Source organism: Arvicola amphibius, chromosome 2 (genome assembly GCF_903992535.2).
Source record: "Arvicola amphibius chromosome 2, mArvAmp1.2, whole genome shotgun sequence".
In the NCBI taxonomy this organism is placed as follows: Eukaryota; Metazoa; Chordata; class Mammalia; order Rodentia; family Cricetidae; genus Arvicola; species Arvicola amphibius.
Genome location: NC_052048.2, coordinates 135,841,407 through 135,859,428, shown reverse-complemented (window position 1 = coordinate 135,859,428; position 18,022 = coordinate 135,841,407). Strand labels below are relative to the sequence as shown.

At 43.5% G+C, this 18,022-nt stretch overlaps 1 protein-coding gene across 2 annotated transcripts in view; it reads right to left on the bottom strand.

Annotated features, from left to right (window-relative positions):
• The window catches only part of Pde1c (phosphodiesterase 1C), a 446,197-nt gene that overhangs the window by 254,832 nt on the left and 173,343 nt on the right, over positions 1–18,022 (bottom strand). The window contains exons 1-2 of one of the 2 annotated variants that reach the window (XM_038319213.1): positions 16,910–17,010; positions 1,352–1,378 (exon numbers count right to left, since the gene is read on the bottom strand). The exons of the other annotated variant lie outside the window; for it this stretch is intronic. Coding sequence (XP_038175141.1) covers positions 1,352–1,378; positions 16,910–17,010 — 128 coding nt within the window. Of the gene's footprint in view, positions 1–1,351; positions 1,379–16,909; positions 17,011–18,022 lie in introns of those variants that run through there. 2 annotated transcript variants of the gene reach the window in all.

Genomic DNA, 18,022 nt, shown 5'->3' with positions numbered 1-18,022 from the left:
CAGATAAATACACGAATGAAAAGACAACCAGAGCGCTTCCTAAGAAATCACCTACCCACCCCAAGCAGTTACACTCACTTTTAAAATTCCGCCATAGTGAAAGCTTAGAGAGGAAGGACAAATCTTGGAAGTGGCAAGAGATGTTGCTGGAGAAGCAAAGGAGGCCATAGAAAGTTGTGTGTACCATCACTATCAAATAAGCTTATGAAAATGAAACACTAGAAAAAAAAAAACATTAGATGAACCGGTCTGACATGGTGACTCAATCTGTAATTCCCAACACTCAGAAAGCTGAAGCAGGAGGATTGCCATTAGTTTAAGGCAACTTCCACTGCAGAGTGAATTCCGGGTCAGCTTAGGCTACAAAGTAAGACCTTGCCTCAAATAAAACCTAATGAACCAACGAATTATATATGTGAAGGAAAAAAGGGTATGCAAATTTCCTTCACTATGGTAATAATTTTACCATGCATTCTTAAATCAAATCATCTTATTGTGCACTGTAAATATACATCACAGAAAATCATTGAAAAATTAGATCAGTAAATCAGTTCAGCCACGGCGCTCATATTTCCTAGGTTCACTTTATTATTCCATTATTTAGAGGTTACACACACTTTCCCTGTTTTCATCACTTTTATACATGCATAAAAACTTCTGTCCTCCTGAACCAGCAACCACCATCTACTGAAGGACACTTCAATGGGAGACGCCATCCTCAAAGACTAGAATCACAAATGCAAAGTATGCAGGTTGGAGCTGTTGTATCCATAAGGGGTGGGGACAGTGTGTACCAAATAGCTTCAAGGTTCTTCGTCCGAGTTCCTGCAAAACACAGCCCAGAGAGAGCCAGGCCAGGCCCTTGGGCATGCAGTAGGTAGGTAGAGAATATGACAGATTGGTCTTCAAATTACCCTTTCTACAATCAAATCAAAAGGCTACCATTCCTCTAAGGTGCTTTGTGCAAGTGACTAAGCAGTATTTCCTCAGTCACTCCAGTGAATGAGAATCCAAAGTGTATTTAAAGCCTCTTCACTCGTCCCCACCTGCCCACACAGTCCCATCCCTTATTGGTCACGGTTCTGGCAAAAATCACAACACAGCAGTAACAAGCTTCCAAATCCATAGGATCTGCTCACATGAGCTGTCTACCCACTGATATACACTACACCTTACAATCAATTTCAATTTAGAGCAGAAGCCACGACGGGTGATGGGGTGTGGGAGATAAAGCAGCCAACTCACTAAGGAGGACAACTCCAGTGCACCACAAGCCGAACTTGGGAAGAGCTGCGTCACAGCTCATCAACCACAGCCCAGAAGGTTCCACTTCCCAGAAGGATGCACTTACCTCTGCGACGTTTTCTTATATTTCCTCCTGTAGAAAGAAGAAGCATAAACTCATGTCAGAAAGATCCTCTGGCAGGCAATGGCAGAAGGGATTACTTTAGCAGGGGCAGGCATATGTGTCGACAGTTCTGGGATTCCCTTCTGCGCTGTCATTTCAGAGTCCGGCTGCTAGTCTGTGATTGTTATGTCATTGTTTGGACAGGCAGAAACACGTGTAAACGTCACTGTGAAAGGCAGCATTCCAGGAGCTCGGGGGCTCTGCTCCTATGTGTTTCCCTTCCTCCCTTAGCAGGCTGTGTGAGATCCCAATTGAGGTCGGGTTTAAAGACAGCAAGATCCAAGTTCAAGCCTCAGCCTTTCCAAGATCCATTGGAATAGAGCACAGTGAGCAGAGGCTTATACAAAGTCTTTTGTCTCGTACAATTAATGGCCAATAATTATTAGTTATTTGTACTTTTACAATTGTTATTATCATCTTCATCATCAGGCAGTAAGAGTTTTTAGTGAGGTGTTTGTGTGTGTGTGTGTATACTGGAAATCACACATAGGACCTCAAGCATATTAAGCATATGTCTGTTACTGAACTGCATCCCAAAGCTAAGAAGCCCTATATAATCCTTTTAAAAATATAGATGTGTTACAGAGCTAAACCATGAAATCAGAAATAGATTTCCAAAGAAGGATGAAATGGGAAATGAGGCTCTGAGAAAGTCTAGAAGCAAACAACAGAAGCAGCATCTACACTTGCTAACAGTGTGGTGGAGACTTTCCTGGGAAGCAGGAGAGGCCCAGGTACAGTGTATCTCTGCCACTTCCTTGTCAGTTAGCCTTGGACAAATCTCTTATACCTGGGGATTCCTGGTCTATCAAGCAGAGATGTGACTTCCGCTTTGACTATTCCACCTACGTCACTGTGACATTTGAGAGGAAGATGGACTTAAAAGTATGCTAATCCAATACCCCAGTGTCATTCAAGTCTGTTCAGTTTTGAATCAGTGCCTAAGATCCTCAGGAGAGTTTTAGCAGATTCTCCAAAGGAGAGAATTAGAGGAAAGGGAAAACTTGAGAGGAAGATCTGTCTCCTCACAGCACCTCCTAAGTTTTCCTTTCTTCTCTCATCTACTTAGACACTTCCCCAAGTCAAGGCAAATCCCACACAAACAATGTCATGGAGTTTGAAAGTCAGCATTTACTGCACATGAAGCCACTCAATTCATGGAAGAACTAAGGAAAGACTGAAGAGTCCCCCAAAGGCAAATAATAATAGATGGGCACTCTGCTTAGAATCCCCACAATTCATCAAAAATGACGAATCACAGAGGATCAGAGGAAGGCAGCCTGTGCTGGTGGCTTCCACGGTGCCCTGTGCTTTGCAAGGGCTGCACAAAGACACTGCTGGGGGCGGGGGTGAATGAGGGAATCAAAAGGGAATGGAAAGAAGAGCTTCGTTTTCAGCACCTACTTAAATACCCACTTGTGTCCCGCTAATCTCCCATAACTCTCCAAATGAATTTATTCTGGAAAGAAAAGAAGGCATGAACCTCATGTGGTATTTTATAACAGCAACTGTAAGATATAGTTTAAGGGGTTTAAATCTAATAACTTCACCAACTAGGAGGCCTCGAGTTCAGTTCTGTTGTAGCTCATGCTTTCGTGTAAAGGGCAGAATAATCCGAGCTAGAAAACGGCTATTTAATTCACCAGGTACTGGCCCTGCTGTGTGCTGGGCATTCCAAGTATTTGATTTCCTCCGCCACTGGTTTTGAGTTTGTGAGATTAGCAACCTTTCCACATGGAGTTCTGCATCTGTCCAAAAAGCTTGCTCATCAACCAGCACGGGTCAGCAGATTGTAAATATCCCTGGGCCAAGCGAAGGGATCCCTTGCAGCTGTCATCCGCACAGGTCCAAATATGGCCTCTGCATTTGTTAGACCTAGGAAAAGGGAGACAGCGCTACTCCATTCCTGACGCTCCTGAATTCCAGAGAAGTGTTCTTGACTGTAAAGACAGTAAGGTTTTCCTTTCTTGTCTCATCTGTTTAGACACTTCCCCAAATCAAGGTGAACCCCACACAAGTAACGCCATGGTGTTTGAGAGTCAGCATTTAAAATACAGAAATACTCTCAAGTCCATGGGAAACGCTCAAGGTTCAATACTCAGGGATTCTTGACAGTGCAGATGGTACCCAGACACTGATTCCTGCTCCTCATTCAGCTCTCAGTTGAGGTATCACCTCCTCAGAAGGCCTCCTGGGCTAGATAAGCCTCCAGCTGGGTTTCAAGGTGGTCCATGCACCTAATATGAATGTACCTAGCAAGAAATAAAAATGCTTTCATTTTACTCCTTGCCTTTACTGCGGATTTACTTGGAAAGTATGGACATCTCCTTATAGCCATGGTTTCCTACGTAGAGAAGAAAAGGAAGGAGGAGTCTGCAGAGCTAGCTCACAGTGAACACCATTTTTCCCTTCCTGGAACTGCAAGTAACTGATTCAGATACCCTACAAACCCTAGAGAGTGTGAACCTACCTCATACTTTATTGAAATGAGGCTCAAAATAAAAAAATTTAAGCAACTCATTAAGTAATTAAGTTACTAAACAACCAGATGAAATGACTAGTTCTAAGGATATCGAGGCCTAAAGAGTCCATTATGGAAAATAAAATTCTGAAGACTTTAAAAATTCTGAAGACTTCAAAGAGTGTTGGGGAGAATCATGCAAAGAGGTTAAAAGATTCCAGGAGGAAGCTTAGATGCTGGAAGAAAACTAGCCCAACAGCAGAAAACACACCAGGGTCTTTCCAGTCACATGCAGAAAAGGAGCTGGAAAAGAAACCCAGGTTATTCCTGGCCTTTTGTTTCTGAAGAACTTCAGCAGAATTCCTCCCTGACTCACCGCTTGTGAGAATGCTATTGTTTTGGCTGATGGAGTTTACTTGAAATATGAGTTGTGGAAACCTGAAACAAGACAGCAAAATCTCACAGTTCATGTAGCTAGACTGAGCTGCTATCGGAAAGAAGGGCAGAAAGAAGCCCCTTGCTCTGAAATCTGCATTAAGTTGACAGAAGTGTGGAAGATACAGAGTCTGAGAGGCAGCAGGCCATCTCCATGTGGCCAGCCTGGGAAAGAACTCAACTTCCAAAAAAGTCCCAAAACTGTGACAAGGAGCAAAGAAGATTGAAAATGACTTTGTTTGCATTTCGATAGCTGGGAGTTTCCAAAGCAAGCAGGCACAGCTTTGATCAAAAGTAAGTAGCAAGTATTTCAAAGTCAAGCACTGTATTTGGGAATGTTTTTCTAATGCCCAGGATAAGTGAGAATGATTAGACATTGATGTTAATTTATGGAGTGCCTGGTAGCACCTTACACTCTTCTCGAGTGTGCATCTGAGCAGAAGCCATATGGGTACCTCAAAAAAATGAGCTTAATATTCCAGCAAGCTTACTTTGAAAAACCAAAATGTTGAGATTTCACTTTAGGTTGGCAACAAGACACCACCCTGTTGGGCACAATAATGTTGGGGGTTCAAGAAACTGATTACATAGCCAGACACATAGTAAGAAATCAAACTCTGCCTTGGGTGTACCCTGCTTTTCTGGGAGAGCGACTTCTAGTGGAAACAATCATGCTTTCATCCTTCCCTATGGAGACCATGGCACTGAGGACAGACGGATGCAGCTTACCTTACTTCGCAGCCCTTGGTTCCCTCAAGGGGATGAGAGTCAGACTTAGAGAGTCACGAAGTAATTTAACTACATGTTTCCACAAGGCCAGGTGACATGGATGTCCCTGTGGGAAAGTGGACTGAGGGAGAAGGCACCAATGAATGTGAAATGAGCCCAGACCCGTCTGGCCATCTGATCCTTTGCGTTTGTTCTGTATTGGCATGCCTGGTGCAGACTGGAAAGAAGTGGGTAGAACTGGATACTTCTACTGATCTCTTAGCCCATTTGTAGGAACCGTCTCTGGGTTTCTGATAATGGAGAGCCTTTGTGTATTTCTCTTTCCTCTCGGTAATTCATTTCCATAATGCACACATTAAAACCTAGGTTTTTACAACTACATATCCTGATAGCTTCCTAGCCATTCACATTTTGAATACCAAAATGCTGGTGAAAACACAAGTGAATTATTCTTCTCACACTTTCATTAAGTACCCAGAGGTACTGGTGTAAATGTCTCTTTTTTAATTTTTATCACATTTATTTATTTACTCATATGTAAGTATGTGGGAAATACACCCATGCAATAGTGCACGTGTGAACGTCAGAGGAAAAACTGTGAGAATTAGGTCTCTTTTCCTATCACGTGGGTCTCAGAGATGAGCTACAAAACGAAATTACATGTGCCCAAAGACTTGGGGCAGGACAAATATATAAATAACAAACATTGTATATACACATATATGAATATATATGTAATAATGAACAATGTATAAAGTAAACAAAGGTTCGCTTTAGCCTAGAGTATCCCAATCGCTAGTAAAAAGTCTTAAGCTTTGTTATTAGTTTCTAGATTTTTCTAGTGAGTTTTCTCTGGGAGAAAAAAAAATGTTCTTAGAACTCATGCACTCTAACTTAGACCACTTTTTAAAAAGGAGGGCTGTGGTCCTATTCAGGACAGACATCTCTCTCATATATAAAATTCTAACATGATTGGTCAAATGAGATCAAATTCAAATGAAGGAAGACTTTACCTTTGTGACTTGAGGTAGGAGAGGGTTGAAGAGACGAATAGAAGGCTTATCTCAAAGGGGACTGTAAATAAGACAATCTATTAGCGAATGGATGCTAGTATTGGCCAGAGGGAAGATGATAATAACATTTAAGGAGAAGCTAATATATTCCAAGTTAAAGAGCCTCCCAGGAAGCCTATGTGTAGGTACCGATTCACACAGTGGCTCCACTGCGGCCCTTTCGTGTCTCCTGTAGTCCTTACATAAGTCAATCTCTTTATTGTTCTCCCCGCAACAGACCCTCATCTGTCTGCAGACAGCTGGCTAGACAGAAATCCAACACCATTATGCGCGCCTGCTTCTCTCCTGATCCTGGGTCAACAACTCTAGCTCTTGGATTCCGAGAAGTCCCCAAATGAGACCTCTCCTCACAGAACGCTGAGATCTTCCCATGTTTGGAAGCAAGGCTTTTCAAATAGAGCAAGCCAAAAACCATAGCTAAGATCTCATTGCTCAGATCTGGGCAGAGAGCTAATGAGTGGCACCAAGGATAAGAACGGAAGGGCTTTTTAACAGAGGAAATGGAAAGTAAATGTCACACTTGTGGAAATCTGGTAGTGTGGCTTGTTCATAAGTGATTCATATCTCTATCATATATTTACAAAACTTGCCGTGTAGTAAGTGCAGCAGAGTCGTGAGGAAGGAAATGGATTTCTGTAACCTCCTCCCTGGGAGCCTGGCTCCTACTTAAATAACTGGGGCACAGCCAATGTGGAGACAAACCCAAGGGGTTAAGACAAAGTCTCTCTCTTCACAGACACACCCCTACAATCAGGGAAGGGGTGGCTTTGGTTTTATCAAATCATCTCGAACTTGTGCTTCTAACTTCTATTCAGTTTTTCTCTCAGGTAGAGTTAGCCACAATGAAGGCTGCATGTTCTGACTTTGGTCACAGACTCATGTCCCTAAGACTTTCTTGCCCACCCCCTGATACACCTGTCTCCCTACCCTTCCTCACGGTTTTCATTAAAACCTGCTTTTGGCTCATATCCATTTCTGAGTAAATTCCAGTCAATCCTGTAGCTTCTTGGAGGCAGAGGGCTTTCCGATTTCCTCTAAGATATTTGCATTTCTTTGGACACAATTCTGTAAATTTCAGGTTTAAAAAAATGGCAAAATAAAGTGATTATCCAAAACATAGGGAGCTAGCAGATTGATTCCTTAGAACCATCCATCTTCTTCTACCAAGTGAAAGCACTAGACCCCTGGACCAAGTAGACTTTGGTTCTGACATCACTGAAACCATGCCAAACTGGCAGTTCAAAAGTTCTTTCACTTTTGGAAAATGGCTCATTTCTTACAGTGGTTTTAAGGACAGCTTGAAGGGGCTAAACAATGTTCATGATAATCAATATCTGATAAATTATTCTTATATTTCAAACTAAGTACACGAGACCATAGTAATGAAGGTGTATCTTGTTCCTCAGTTAGCAGTCAGGGTCTATGACAACAATCACTCAGGACTGTATATATTACTAAATAAAATCTATTTCATTTAGCTTAAGCTGCAGGCATTACAGAAGCCTTCACAGTCATCCCTATGAGAAAGCCAGAGAGAGGGAGTGAGTTGCATGACATCACTCAGACCTTTAGAGACACACGTAGGGGGTATTGCTCATAGATCAACTCTCACGTAAAAGTGTTGAATTACTGAGCCATAACTCAAGATGAATCCACATTTGGTATGGAAAAGATGATCACATTCAAACATGAAATCAGTCAGGCAAAAATCACCATTTCTGAGATTGCTCAGTACATAGATAATTGAGAAAAATGGAGGATTGGACTGATAAATACAACCTGTCCACATGAGCAGAATGCACTTGGAAAATACCGATTAAACTGCATCAAAAAACTTAAAGCACCACAGAATCAACTGCAAAAATTCACAACCAACTTTTGGCTGTTTCTTTATATAATAAAAAAAAGCAAAGTAACAACAACAGCAACAAAAAAGACAGGCAGAGAAGCAGAGAAAATGTTGGGGATACTAGTCTAAGTTTGGACTAAGACATATGTGGAAGTAGTAGTTTTCAAAGATTCATCTCTTACATTCACCTTTGCTAGGTGTGTCTCCAGAATACAGGAAGTATTCTGATTATTTAAGAGTTTGGGTTGATTGGATTCTGGATAAATTTGATCACTCGGAATCCATTGGGCTTATGCACCACCAGACCCCTTCACAGTGTGCTGGGCTCTGGGTTTCAGGGCTCAGTTGCCCCGGTCTTGCCCTGTAGTTCCCAGAATGTGCCTGATAACAGTCTCATCCTTCCACTTCCTGGGTCAAAATCCCTCATAGCCTTTAGAATACGAGAAAGGACCCTACCTTCCTCCAGGCTTCTGTCTCCACTCCATACCTGTGTTTGGGTGGGGATTATACCTAATGGTCAGTACTAGATTTTCAAACAAGGCTATGTGCTGTGGTTACAGTCTGTGTTTTAATGTTATTTTGAACAAGAAAATGCCAATAAGAAATTATATACAAACCCCGATTTCCTGTCTCCTAGGTTAGACTAGCTAAGCCACTGGTCTTTGGTGTATTGTCTCTTATTGTGGCATCTACAGGAATATTGATGGAGCATCATTCAGACACACAGTTTTTCTTCTTACCTTGTTGGGTTGTATATTATGTAACTGGTCTAGTCCTTTCTTTCCATCTGCGGCCCCACTAACCAGCTCTTCATGCTCACACTATCACTCCCGTGATGCACTTGAATTGCTTCATATTCAGTACATCCAAAAGTGACCTCATCACCTGTGTTCCCTATTCAACCTGTTCCCACTCCCCCCCCCCCCCCCGAGCCTGCAAATCCACACCTAAAAACATGCACAGGCCCTCAGAGATTCTTCCCTAAGTGAAAAACACCTAGAGATTAAGGTAAAAACTGTCTTAGTCCTTACCCCCATATTTAAGCCCTGTGGGGCAAAATGCCCCCAAAGTCCTCTGATCTCACTTTTCAGACAATAGCTTCTTGTGCTAACACTGGAAGATGGAGCTGGATCTGGCCCTCCACTGGGTGGCCAGCCTGCAGTCTTCTGCCTCTCTGTGCCGTGGCACCTTGTCCCATATTCCCTTTCCACAGAAGTGTCTATTTCTGAGAAACTGGCCTTGAATTCCTTCACAAACTCTTCCCCGATACTTTACTCAACTAATGCTTACTTCTTTATGTTTCAGATTGAATTTTACTTCCCCAAGAGTCTTCTCTTCTCCTAGTCCGAGACCTGGCTTGTATCCTTCTAACCATTTTGATAGCATCCTTTCTCTCTCTGTGACACTCGTCAGTGTGAACTGCTATTTCTGAAAATCTTGCTAACAGTTCTCTCTGTCTTTAGACTGAACATCCACTCAGAGGGAAAGCCTTTGCCTCATTTCCTAGTAAATTTCTGTGACCAGGCACACAGAGATGAGGAAACGTTTTCTAGGTGAATGGGTGACCGCTGAGTTCTCTACAGATAGATGAATGAAAACCATTGGCTATGACTTTCAATTTCATGTCTTAATTGAATCACTCTCTAGCGTTTTCATAATTTTACTATGTAGAAAATCTTCACATTGTGCTCATTAAGGTTCATTAGTTTTGTTTAATAACAGCTGTCAAGAAGACTTTAAATAAAGAACACTCTCCAATAAAAGCCTGAAGAATGCTAATTCCTTACATAAATTAAATATTCTTTCTCCAAAAATAGTGTTCATTTGCTGTGAAATGCACCTTTTTTACTAATGTCAAATGGTGGTGGCCATCCTCAAAGTTGTACCAGGCATATTTTATATGTCTCATATTGATCAATGATCTTAGTCAATTCTTAAAAATCTGTAATGGAGGTCTAGATGCCCTCTCCTTCCATATACAGAAGCCAAAGAAAGTATTTTTCTATACACGCACACACACACAAACACACACACATGCACACGCACACACACAATATCATGATAGAACACTAGAACTGGACTACAGAAACCTCTTTGCTTAGGGCTGCTTCCCAACTGACAGAGTCATGTGCAAATCTTGGACAAAATAATGTGCACACAGCTGCCAAATATTGGGCTATAATTAGCTAATAAGTCAGCACAAATAACTTATGATAAGAAGCAATGATGTCCCATTAAGTAGTATTAGGATTTGAGCACAGAAAATGCACTCTATGTGCAAGACTCTAGCCTCACACATGATTCTCACCACTTCCTCCTCTGGTGAACAGGGAGACTTCTCTTCCAAGTCCCTGCTTTATTAGCAGGAGAAGGGTACTCTGAGCCTGGCATTCAGTGTCAGTATCCCCCGTGTAGCATCTAGCTATTGCCCTCTCTTTTAGTGTTGTTGTTTTTTGACATTTAACATTTTAACATAAGAACTTTCTGGAACTTGAACACAGTATCTCAAACCTATAATCCCAGCACTTTGAAGGCTGAAACAGAAAGATAAGACATTCACAGCCAGTTTCAGCTATGTATTGAGTTCCAGGCCATCCTAGGATATGTAAGACACTTTTTAAAAAAGAAATCCTTTCTGGCCACCGTAACCAGATTATTAAGTTTTGTGAGGGCAGGGCTTTCCTTCTGATATCCTCATCTCTCCTTCCTAAATTAATGCAAAGGCCAGGCTCAGGAAAAAATGTGCTGAACCACCTGACATTTTCAGTTAATAAGATACTTGGAGGACCCATTCATACTGGAATACATGGTCTGCGGAAAAGAAACAACACATTTTTAAATAGTTCTAGAATGGCTTCTCTGAGGACTCTTGGATCAGTGCTCCCTTCTCTGGGTCACTTACTTGAGTGGCTTTGACTCAGAGCCAAGACTCTCAGAAACACAGCTCCAAGTCCAAGTTCCCTCCATATGTATTCCATATTGTAATAACCAACAGCTACTGGGATATCCCAGTGGCCACCAGGCCAACACAACCACACTCAAAGTGAGCATTCTTATCTAAGGGCATCCCAAAGCCTTGGCACCAAATTCCTCAGCATACCCAAGCCAAAACAGGCTCAGAGGAAATTTCTCCTTCTCTTGCTCTGTTCTAAACCCCAATGCCATCAATTCTCACCTCAGTGTACAATTCTCACCTCCACTGTACACTTCAGTGCAAGCATCATCCCAACTGCTCTCGTGACCTCCAGTCTCCCCTCTAAGCTCTCTCCTATGCTTCACCCAGAGTTATCAATCTGAAATTCAGATCTTCTTGTATCACTCAGAAACTTAAAATACATCAACAATTCCTTATAAGTGAGAAGATAAAATATCACCTCCTTTCAAAACAAACAAAAAAGATTTCTCTGTACAGAATAAAAGTGGCAAGAACATAACTTTTAATTAAGTAGTGCAATGTATTCAAATATTCACTTCTTTGAACCATAATTATGTTTAATAAAAAGTAATATTGTCAATTCCATGTTGCTCCCTGGTCCATGCTTTCTTTTCTGGCATCATGTCTCACTCCTCAATGCACCTGTACCTTTATGGCCATCGACCACGCCATTCCTGAATTCTCTCTATCCCTCACTACACTCCATGAGCCACAAGAGCATGCCGCCCACCTTTGAAAAGAAGTTAATGGTGTTCTCTTCTCCAGTGACTTGGGAGTTTTCTGTCCAGTACCTCCATGTTAGTAACAGCAAAGAGATCCCACAGTGACCAGGGTTTTGAGAATTATCAATATAAGATAAGCAAAGAGAAGCTCACTAGGTTTCACACCTACATCTTTTAACTCATACATGAAGCTTTGCCAGAAGCCCAGGGAAACAATTCAAAACTCAGGACAAGCTTATTCTGGGCCAAATCAATGGCTTCTTGTGTGCCCCACATTTTGCAACTGGTTTCCCCAAATTGTTGTCAAAAGGTTGTTATCAATGAAAGGAGTTTCTCCTTGTATTTTGAAGGGCCTCCCCTATGTGAAAGGGGGGGCAGAGGTACTCTCCCTGCATCCCTCTAGGTACATCCATCACTCTGGGTACTGGCTCCAGTCTCTCCATGACCTGTTAGGGTCAGATAGGAATCTTATCCACTTTTGCATACCAGAGCATGGCAAAGGGGCTGGCACTTAACAGATATTCAGTAAATGTTAGCTTGGCAGCTCCATGTTTCCAAAACACTAATTACGCTGTTTAAAAATTCAGATGAGCATAAAGAAAATGTGCTTAGGCCGATCTGCAAATGCAAGCGCCTAGCTATCTTCACTCAGGGCTTGCTCCCCCTCTTGCAAAGAACTGTGAAGTGTCAGGGAAGAATATTTTAGAAAAAGCAAACCTAAAACAACCTAGGCACAACAGAACCTAACTGTTCCATGCAGCTGGGACAATCAGCAGCATCAGGAAAATAGCTGCAGGGACAAATCCAGGGATATCCGTGCTGTCTTTCCATGCCTGCTTCTCCCTGGAGGTTGGCTTTTTGTTGTGTAGCAAAGAAAATCCTTTTCACTAAGATAACAGGAACTGAATCATGGTAGTCACCAGAAACGTCCAGTATTAATCTCCTGGAGCAAATATGGAATGTCAACAAGGGGACCCCATGTTCCTGTTTGAGATCTATGCATATTGAGATCTAGGCTTTACAACTCAGGCTTTGATGGGGTTCAGGAGACAGAGTGGGACACAATCCCTGATACCAGGGTAAGGGAGAGGGAAATTTGTGCTGGAGAGAAAAAAATAGCTTCCCTAATCTACTAACACAAGAACCATTTACCTGCCCTTATATCCATAAATTACTTTAAACAATGCAATAAATACAACATAGGGCATTGCATAACCATAAAATTTATTATACTGCCTCATGGTTGGGCAAGATGAAGGTGAGGCTGAAACATTATAATATTTTATAAATTGGTAAATGCCAAGGAATAAGTGAAATGTGTCCTCTTTTTTTTGGTTTTTCGAGACAGGGTTTCTCTGCAGCTTTTAGAGCCTGTCCTGGAGCTAGCTCTTGTAGACCAGGCTGGTCTCGGACTCACAGAGATCCGACTGCCTCTGCCTCCCGAGTGCTGGGATTAAAGGCGTGCGCCACCACCGCCCGGCTTTCTATTTTTTTTTTGGGGGGGGGGTGTAATGTGTCCTCTCATTCACTTAAAACCAAGTGCAGCATAGGAACACCTTCTTGTCATTGTGGGGCAATTTGGCGACAGAAAAATTCTTGGTCAGGACCCAAGGTGCTGGTCATGACTCACTTGCTCAAACTCCAGCAGCCACGAGGTCTCTCCTATCATCATGGCATAATGATATCCTAAACTTACCAATGGCAGAGCCATTGTCAACAAGGTTACTTGGAGCATTGCCTTAGAATTCCCTGTCTATTCCTACAGAGCAAGGAAATGTGCCAACAGCCCTTGCGTACAACTGGAGTTTATGGGAAAGTACCAGTAAGGCTACTCTCAGATGAACACGCAGACAGCAACCCGCAGACACCCTGGCTTATGGAAGCTGGGTGTGTAGCATTTGTTCCTTCTGGCTCAGAGCACTGTGAACCTTTGTGTAAGAGGTGGTAGAACTGCAGAAGGCTAAGGAACTTAAGTCACGTGTAGACCGTCTGCATTGGCATGCATCTCTTTTACTCTAGGTACAGAGATTCAACTACAGTTGTAGAGGCCGCCATTGCCGTAACTGCAGCTAGGGCAGATGATGTTTAAGACAGCTTCCAATGTTCCATGAACTGTTTGTGTGTTGACAATACTGTAAGGTTGGGCTAAGAGTTTTGTCTAATTCTCTCCTTGAGAAACAAACAAAATTACTCTAGTTTTCATGAAAGTGCGGATAATTTGCCATGTAAAAGGACAAGCCAGTGAGCAAAATGAACAAGAGAAAAAAACCTCCTTTGTAGAATGTATATTCTAGATTGAGAGGCAGACAATAAACATGTCAAATGAATAAACACTATTCAGATGGAAATGAGGGACAGAGAGACACAGCAAAGGGGCCGGTGGAGCTGAAACGGACAGTGGCTTGCCCTCTGGATTACCTACATGGTGGCTTCTTTGCAGATAGCAGACTCAGCGACCTCTCTGCAGCTGGTAAGGACCACTCCTTTGCAGTACAGAGGAGGGCAGTATGAAGGGGACAGTCAGAACTTCAGAAGACAAAAGCATGAGATTCACCCCTGGCTCAGAGCCTTGCACATCTTACAGAGTTCTGACCCAAGTTTAAACAATGACGTTCATTAAACCTATTCCATGCTAACTCGAAGGACAATGTGTTGAAGGCTGGGGCAAGTACATATTTGCCTTTGTTTTGCATATTAAAATGTTCACACTGTAGTCTTTCTGCTTTTGCCATCTATTGCTTGAACACATCTGTGTACACTGGAGGAAAAGCAAGGACAAGATACACAAAATATCTGTCCTGGTGAGTCTTGTACCCTAATGAAGGAGGAAAAATCCACAACCAGGAGAGAAAGTGTCATGGAGATGACAGAACACTAGGCAATCCAGAGCTCACATAGTTCTCAGGCCAGTCCAAAGAAATCTCTGACCACCTGTGTTTACTTAGAAAGCCCTGTCTGTAAGAGCATGGGGTAAAAAAGGGATATGGAAATCCTACTATGGCTATTGGCTCTTTCTAAAAGCAGCTTCCTTTCTCTTGCTGACAGTCTGCTATGTGGACAAATGCACACACACACAGTCTCCCAGGGATTTCCATGGTGCAGATTGTAAGGTATTATCCCGAGTTGTGGAAATGAGTATATGACTTGATTGCAAGAGTCTTAGCAACTCTCCCAGAAATTGCTGCTTTGTTGAAATAAATAAATTGATACACAAATAAGTAAATCAATGTAGTAGGATGAATGGTAATAGAATCAGCACAGTGTTTTCTTTTTTAGAAAGTGTATTAGAGCAATAAATAACTTCCGAATTGTAAACTGTAACTAAGAGTTCAGAGGGCTGCTGTCGAGCAAAAGGTTCTCCTCAAGAAAGGTAGGAAGAGGAATTAGAAAAGGCACACTGGGTGAAGAACCAATTCACACCTTCTAAGGCACCCAAGGACTGGGCAAACTCAAAAGACTGGAACATTCAGCTGTGGCTATATCACACTTCACACCTCAACACTCCAAGGAGTGAAAGCTCTCAAATAGGAAACCGAGAAAACTACAAGACGGGGCGGTGTGAAGCTAAATGCTTCTCACACAAGTTCCCACCTGAGCTATGCTGATCTAGCCAAATGCTGTCCCTAGCCTCAGTGGCTTTGTGGGACGGCTCTAGCTCTTACAAACAGCTAAAAGAAACAGTAAATTAACTTTTAAATGTTTATAGGAGTATGTGTTGTGAAGTGATCTGAAATTTGTAATATTTTTGACATGAACTGTACTGCTCCTAATCATTGTAATGTAATAAAAATAGTTATGGTGACTATAAAAAAAAAAAAAAAGAAACAGTTCTGGAGAAGTGGGCACAAGTCCCTCTGGCTGGGAAGGCAAGAGCACCAGCCTAACCCAGCTTTCACTGTGCACACCTCAGGCTCAGGTTTTGTGGACAAAACAAACATTCCATGTGTGGCCCAGTATGACAAGCTTATCACTCAGGACACTGAACACGAGCTTCCTGTAAATACAGCTCTGAAAGGGCTTCCACACAAGCCGCCTAAGCTGTCAAGAGTCTGCCAGCCAGGGACCAGCTATCCAGGTAAGCTTACAGTCTCCACTCACATCGGCCTCACAAGTCAAAAAAAGCCAATTCCTTGGCATGGTGTCCTACAAAATCAATGACAGTGGGCTAGCTTCCATTGCAAGTAGAATGCTTTTTATAAAGTATACCCCTGGATAGGGACCCTTAAAAGAAATGAACACAACTTTACTGTCTCTCCTTGGTAATTCTGAATATCCTGTCAGGATGTGGTCTCTCCTAAGATGAACTCAGATCAGTACCTTCTTGATTCGTTTGGTTTTGATTCTTGAATGTGTATGCAGGCTTTCAAATGCAATAATGGCAGATACATGGCAAGGAGCTGTTTTCTCTCACTGCGGTTGTTAAGTGCAGGAAACCTACAGAAGGTTTTTAAAATTATACTAGATCCCGGAACTCAAATATCTGATACAGTTAAGCATCTTTGCAGTGAACAGCATCAATGGGAGCTGTGCTTCAGCTGAGGAGCAATTGCTGTGCCTCCAGGCTGAAACCATCAGTCTCACTCACGCATTGTTTAAAGTCACTTCTGTCGTCAGCAACTAAACCAGAAAGAGTGTAGTGAAGCTACTGAGCTCTCCCAGTATCTGCCCAGGTAGAATTCTGGACACTGGATTAAGAAGAAGCACCCTTTGTGCTGGTCTGATGTATATCTGATGCGCACTTTCTCTGAAACAGTCTACACTTTTCATAAACACATTCTGCCAGGGGGGATTCCGAAGAGAGTATCAGAACCAATAGTTCTCTAGGAGTCAACCAGGGAAAGTCAGTCAGCAAAGATAATTACCAGCAAGAGTGCATTTGACTCTGAACAGCTACTAGGGTATTGGATGATCCACCAACATGCTGGCAAGCAGTCTACAAAGAAATTTTTTTTTAATTGAAAGTCCCTCACCAAAGTCACCAAACTTTTCTCCCTGGGCAAATGGACCAGAAACACCTTCTTGCTACTTGTACTACAAGTGTCTCCTCTTGAGGGTATGCCCAGCCCCTTCCCAACGGAAGCATGACTTAAGAGTCAGCAAAGCCCTGGGACAGAAAAGCAGCCCTCCATGCCTTAGAAGGCATGATCCCTGACTGCAGTTTACAGAGACAGTTGTGGAACTTCTACTGCTCAGTGCAAGGGGCAAGCAATAGGCGTAAGAAGCGGCAACTGTGCACATGCAATCAAATGGGGATGAGAGAGGAAAAGAGGGCAGAGGGAGTCAGTAGGTTTACTTACAGCCCGCGGAGCCGAAGCCAGATTTTCTCAATCTGCTCAGGTTGCAGGTGTTTCAGAGAGTTGCTCTCGAATTCTTCAATCTCCTTAGTGGGAGACTCCATCGCTGCAGGTCCTCACTGGGGATGAAGTGGGGGAGAGTTTGTGTAGTTCCTTCCCGGTCTCCTCTCCTCTCTGGGTCCAGCCCAGCAAGTCTTCCAGTCACTTTGTCACTTCCCCTGCAGCGTCCCCTGAGATGGCTCAGAGAGGGCTCGGATCGCAGGGGACTCCAGCCCTAGGTGCGCCCTGGAGGCAGCCGCGGAAACCAGCCATGATGCCCGCTACTGCCAGGGACACGGATAGGGACTGTGTTGTGCGTCGGTCCGGGAGAAAGCACCTCGGGTCTGTTCAGGTTCTTTTTCCCTTTAAACAAAGGCACGGAAGCTCCCGGCGGCCCCTGGAGGATTTGGAGGCAAAGGGAGAGCTGAGTGGTAAGGAGTCGGGGAGAAAGTGAGGAGCTGAGTGGAGTAGGCTGAGCCTGAGCTCCGGTTGAGCCTCGGGGTGCTCAGACCCCTGCCCGGCTCCACCCTGCGCCCCGCCTGCCCCGCCTCTGTCGCCTCTCACTTACCAGCAGCCCTGCTGACAAGCAAGAACTGACAAGTGAGAAAAGTCGTCTGTCAGCGCCGGGCTCGGGGCAGGGCTGGCACCCCGGGTGAGGAGGGAGGGGACACCATTGTCAGCAGGGCAGGAGCTCCACACCTGCCCCGGGAGGCAGCCCTAGGCCACCCAGCCCTATGCCCCGCAATGATGGCTGCCCGGCCGCACTGCATAAAGAACAGGGCTCCGAGCCCCGAGGAAGCGAAGTCTGGAGCTTCTCCACACAAAGCCCTGGTGTTTTCTTACTAATGGGATTGATTCATATTCATATTCTTTCTCTCTCTCTCTCTCTTTCTCTCTCTCCCTCTCCTTCAAAAACACAAATATTACAACAGAATTACAACAGAATTGTTCTTCAAACAATGCCACACGCCTCCTAGGCGTCTCTGCTGGGCGCTGGCTAGGCAGCTGTTGACTTTGGCAGTCTGTCAGCTCCACACAGCTGCACCACACTGCTAGATGGTCCCCTTGGTCACGCAC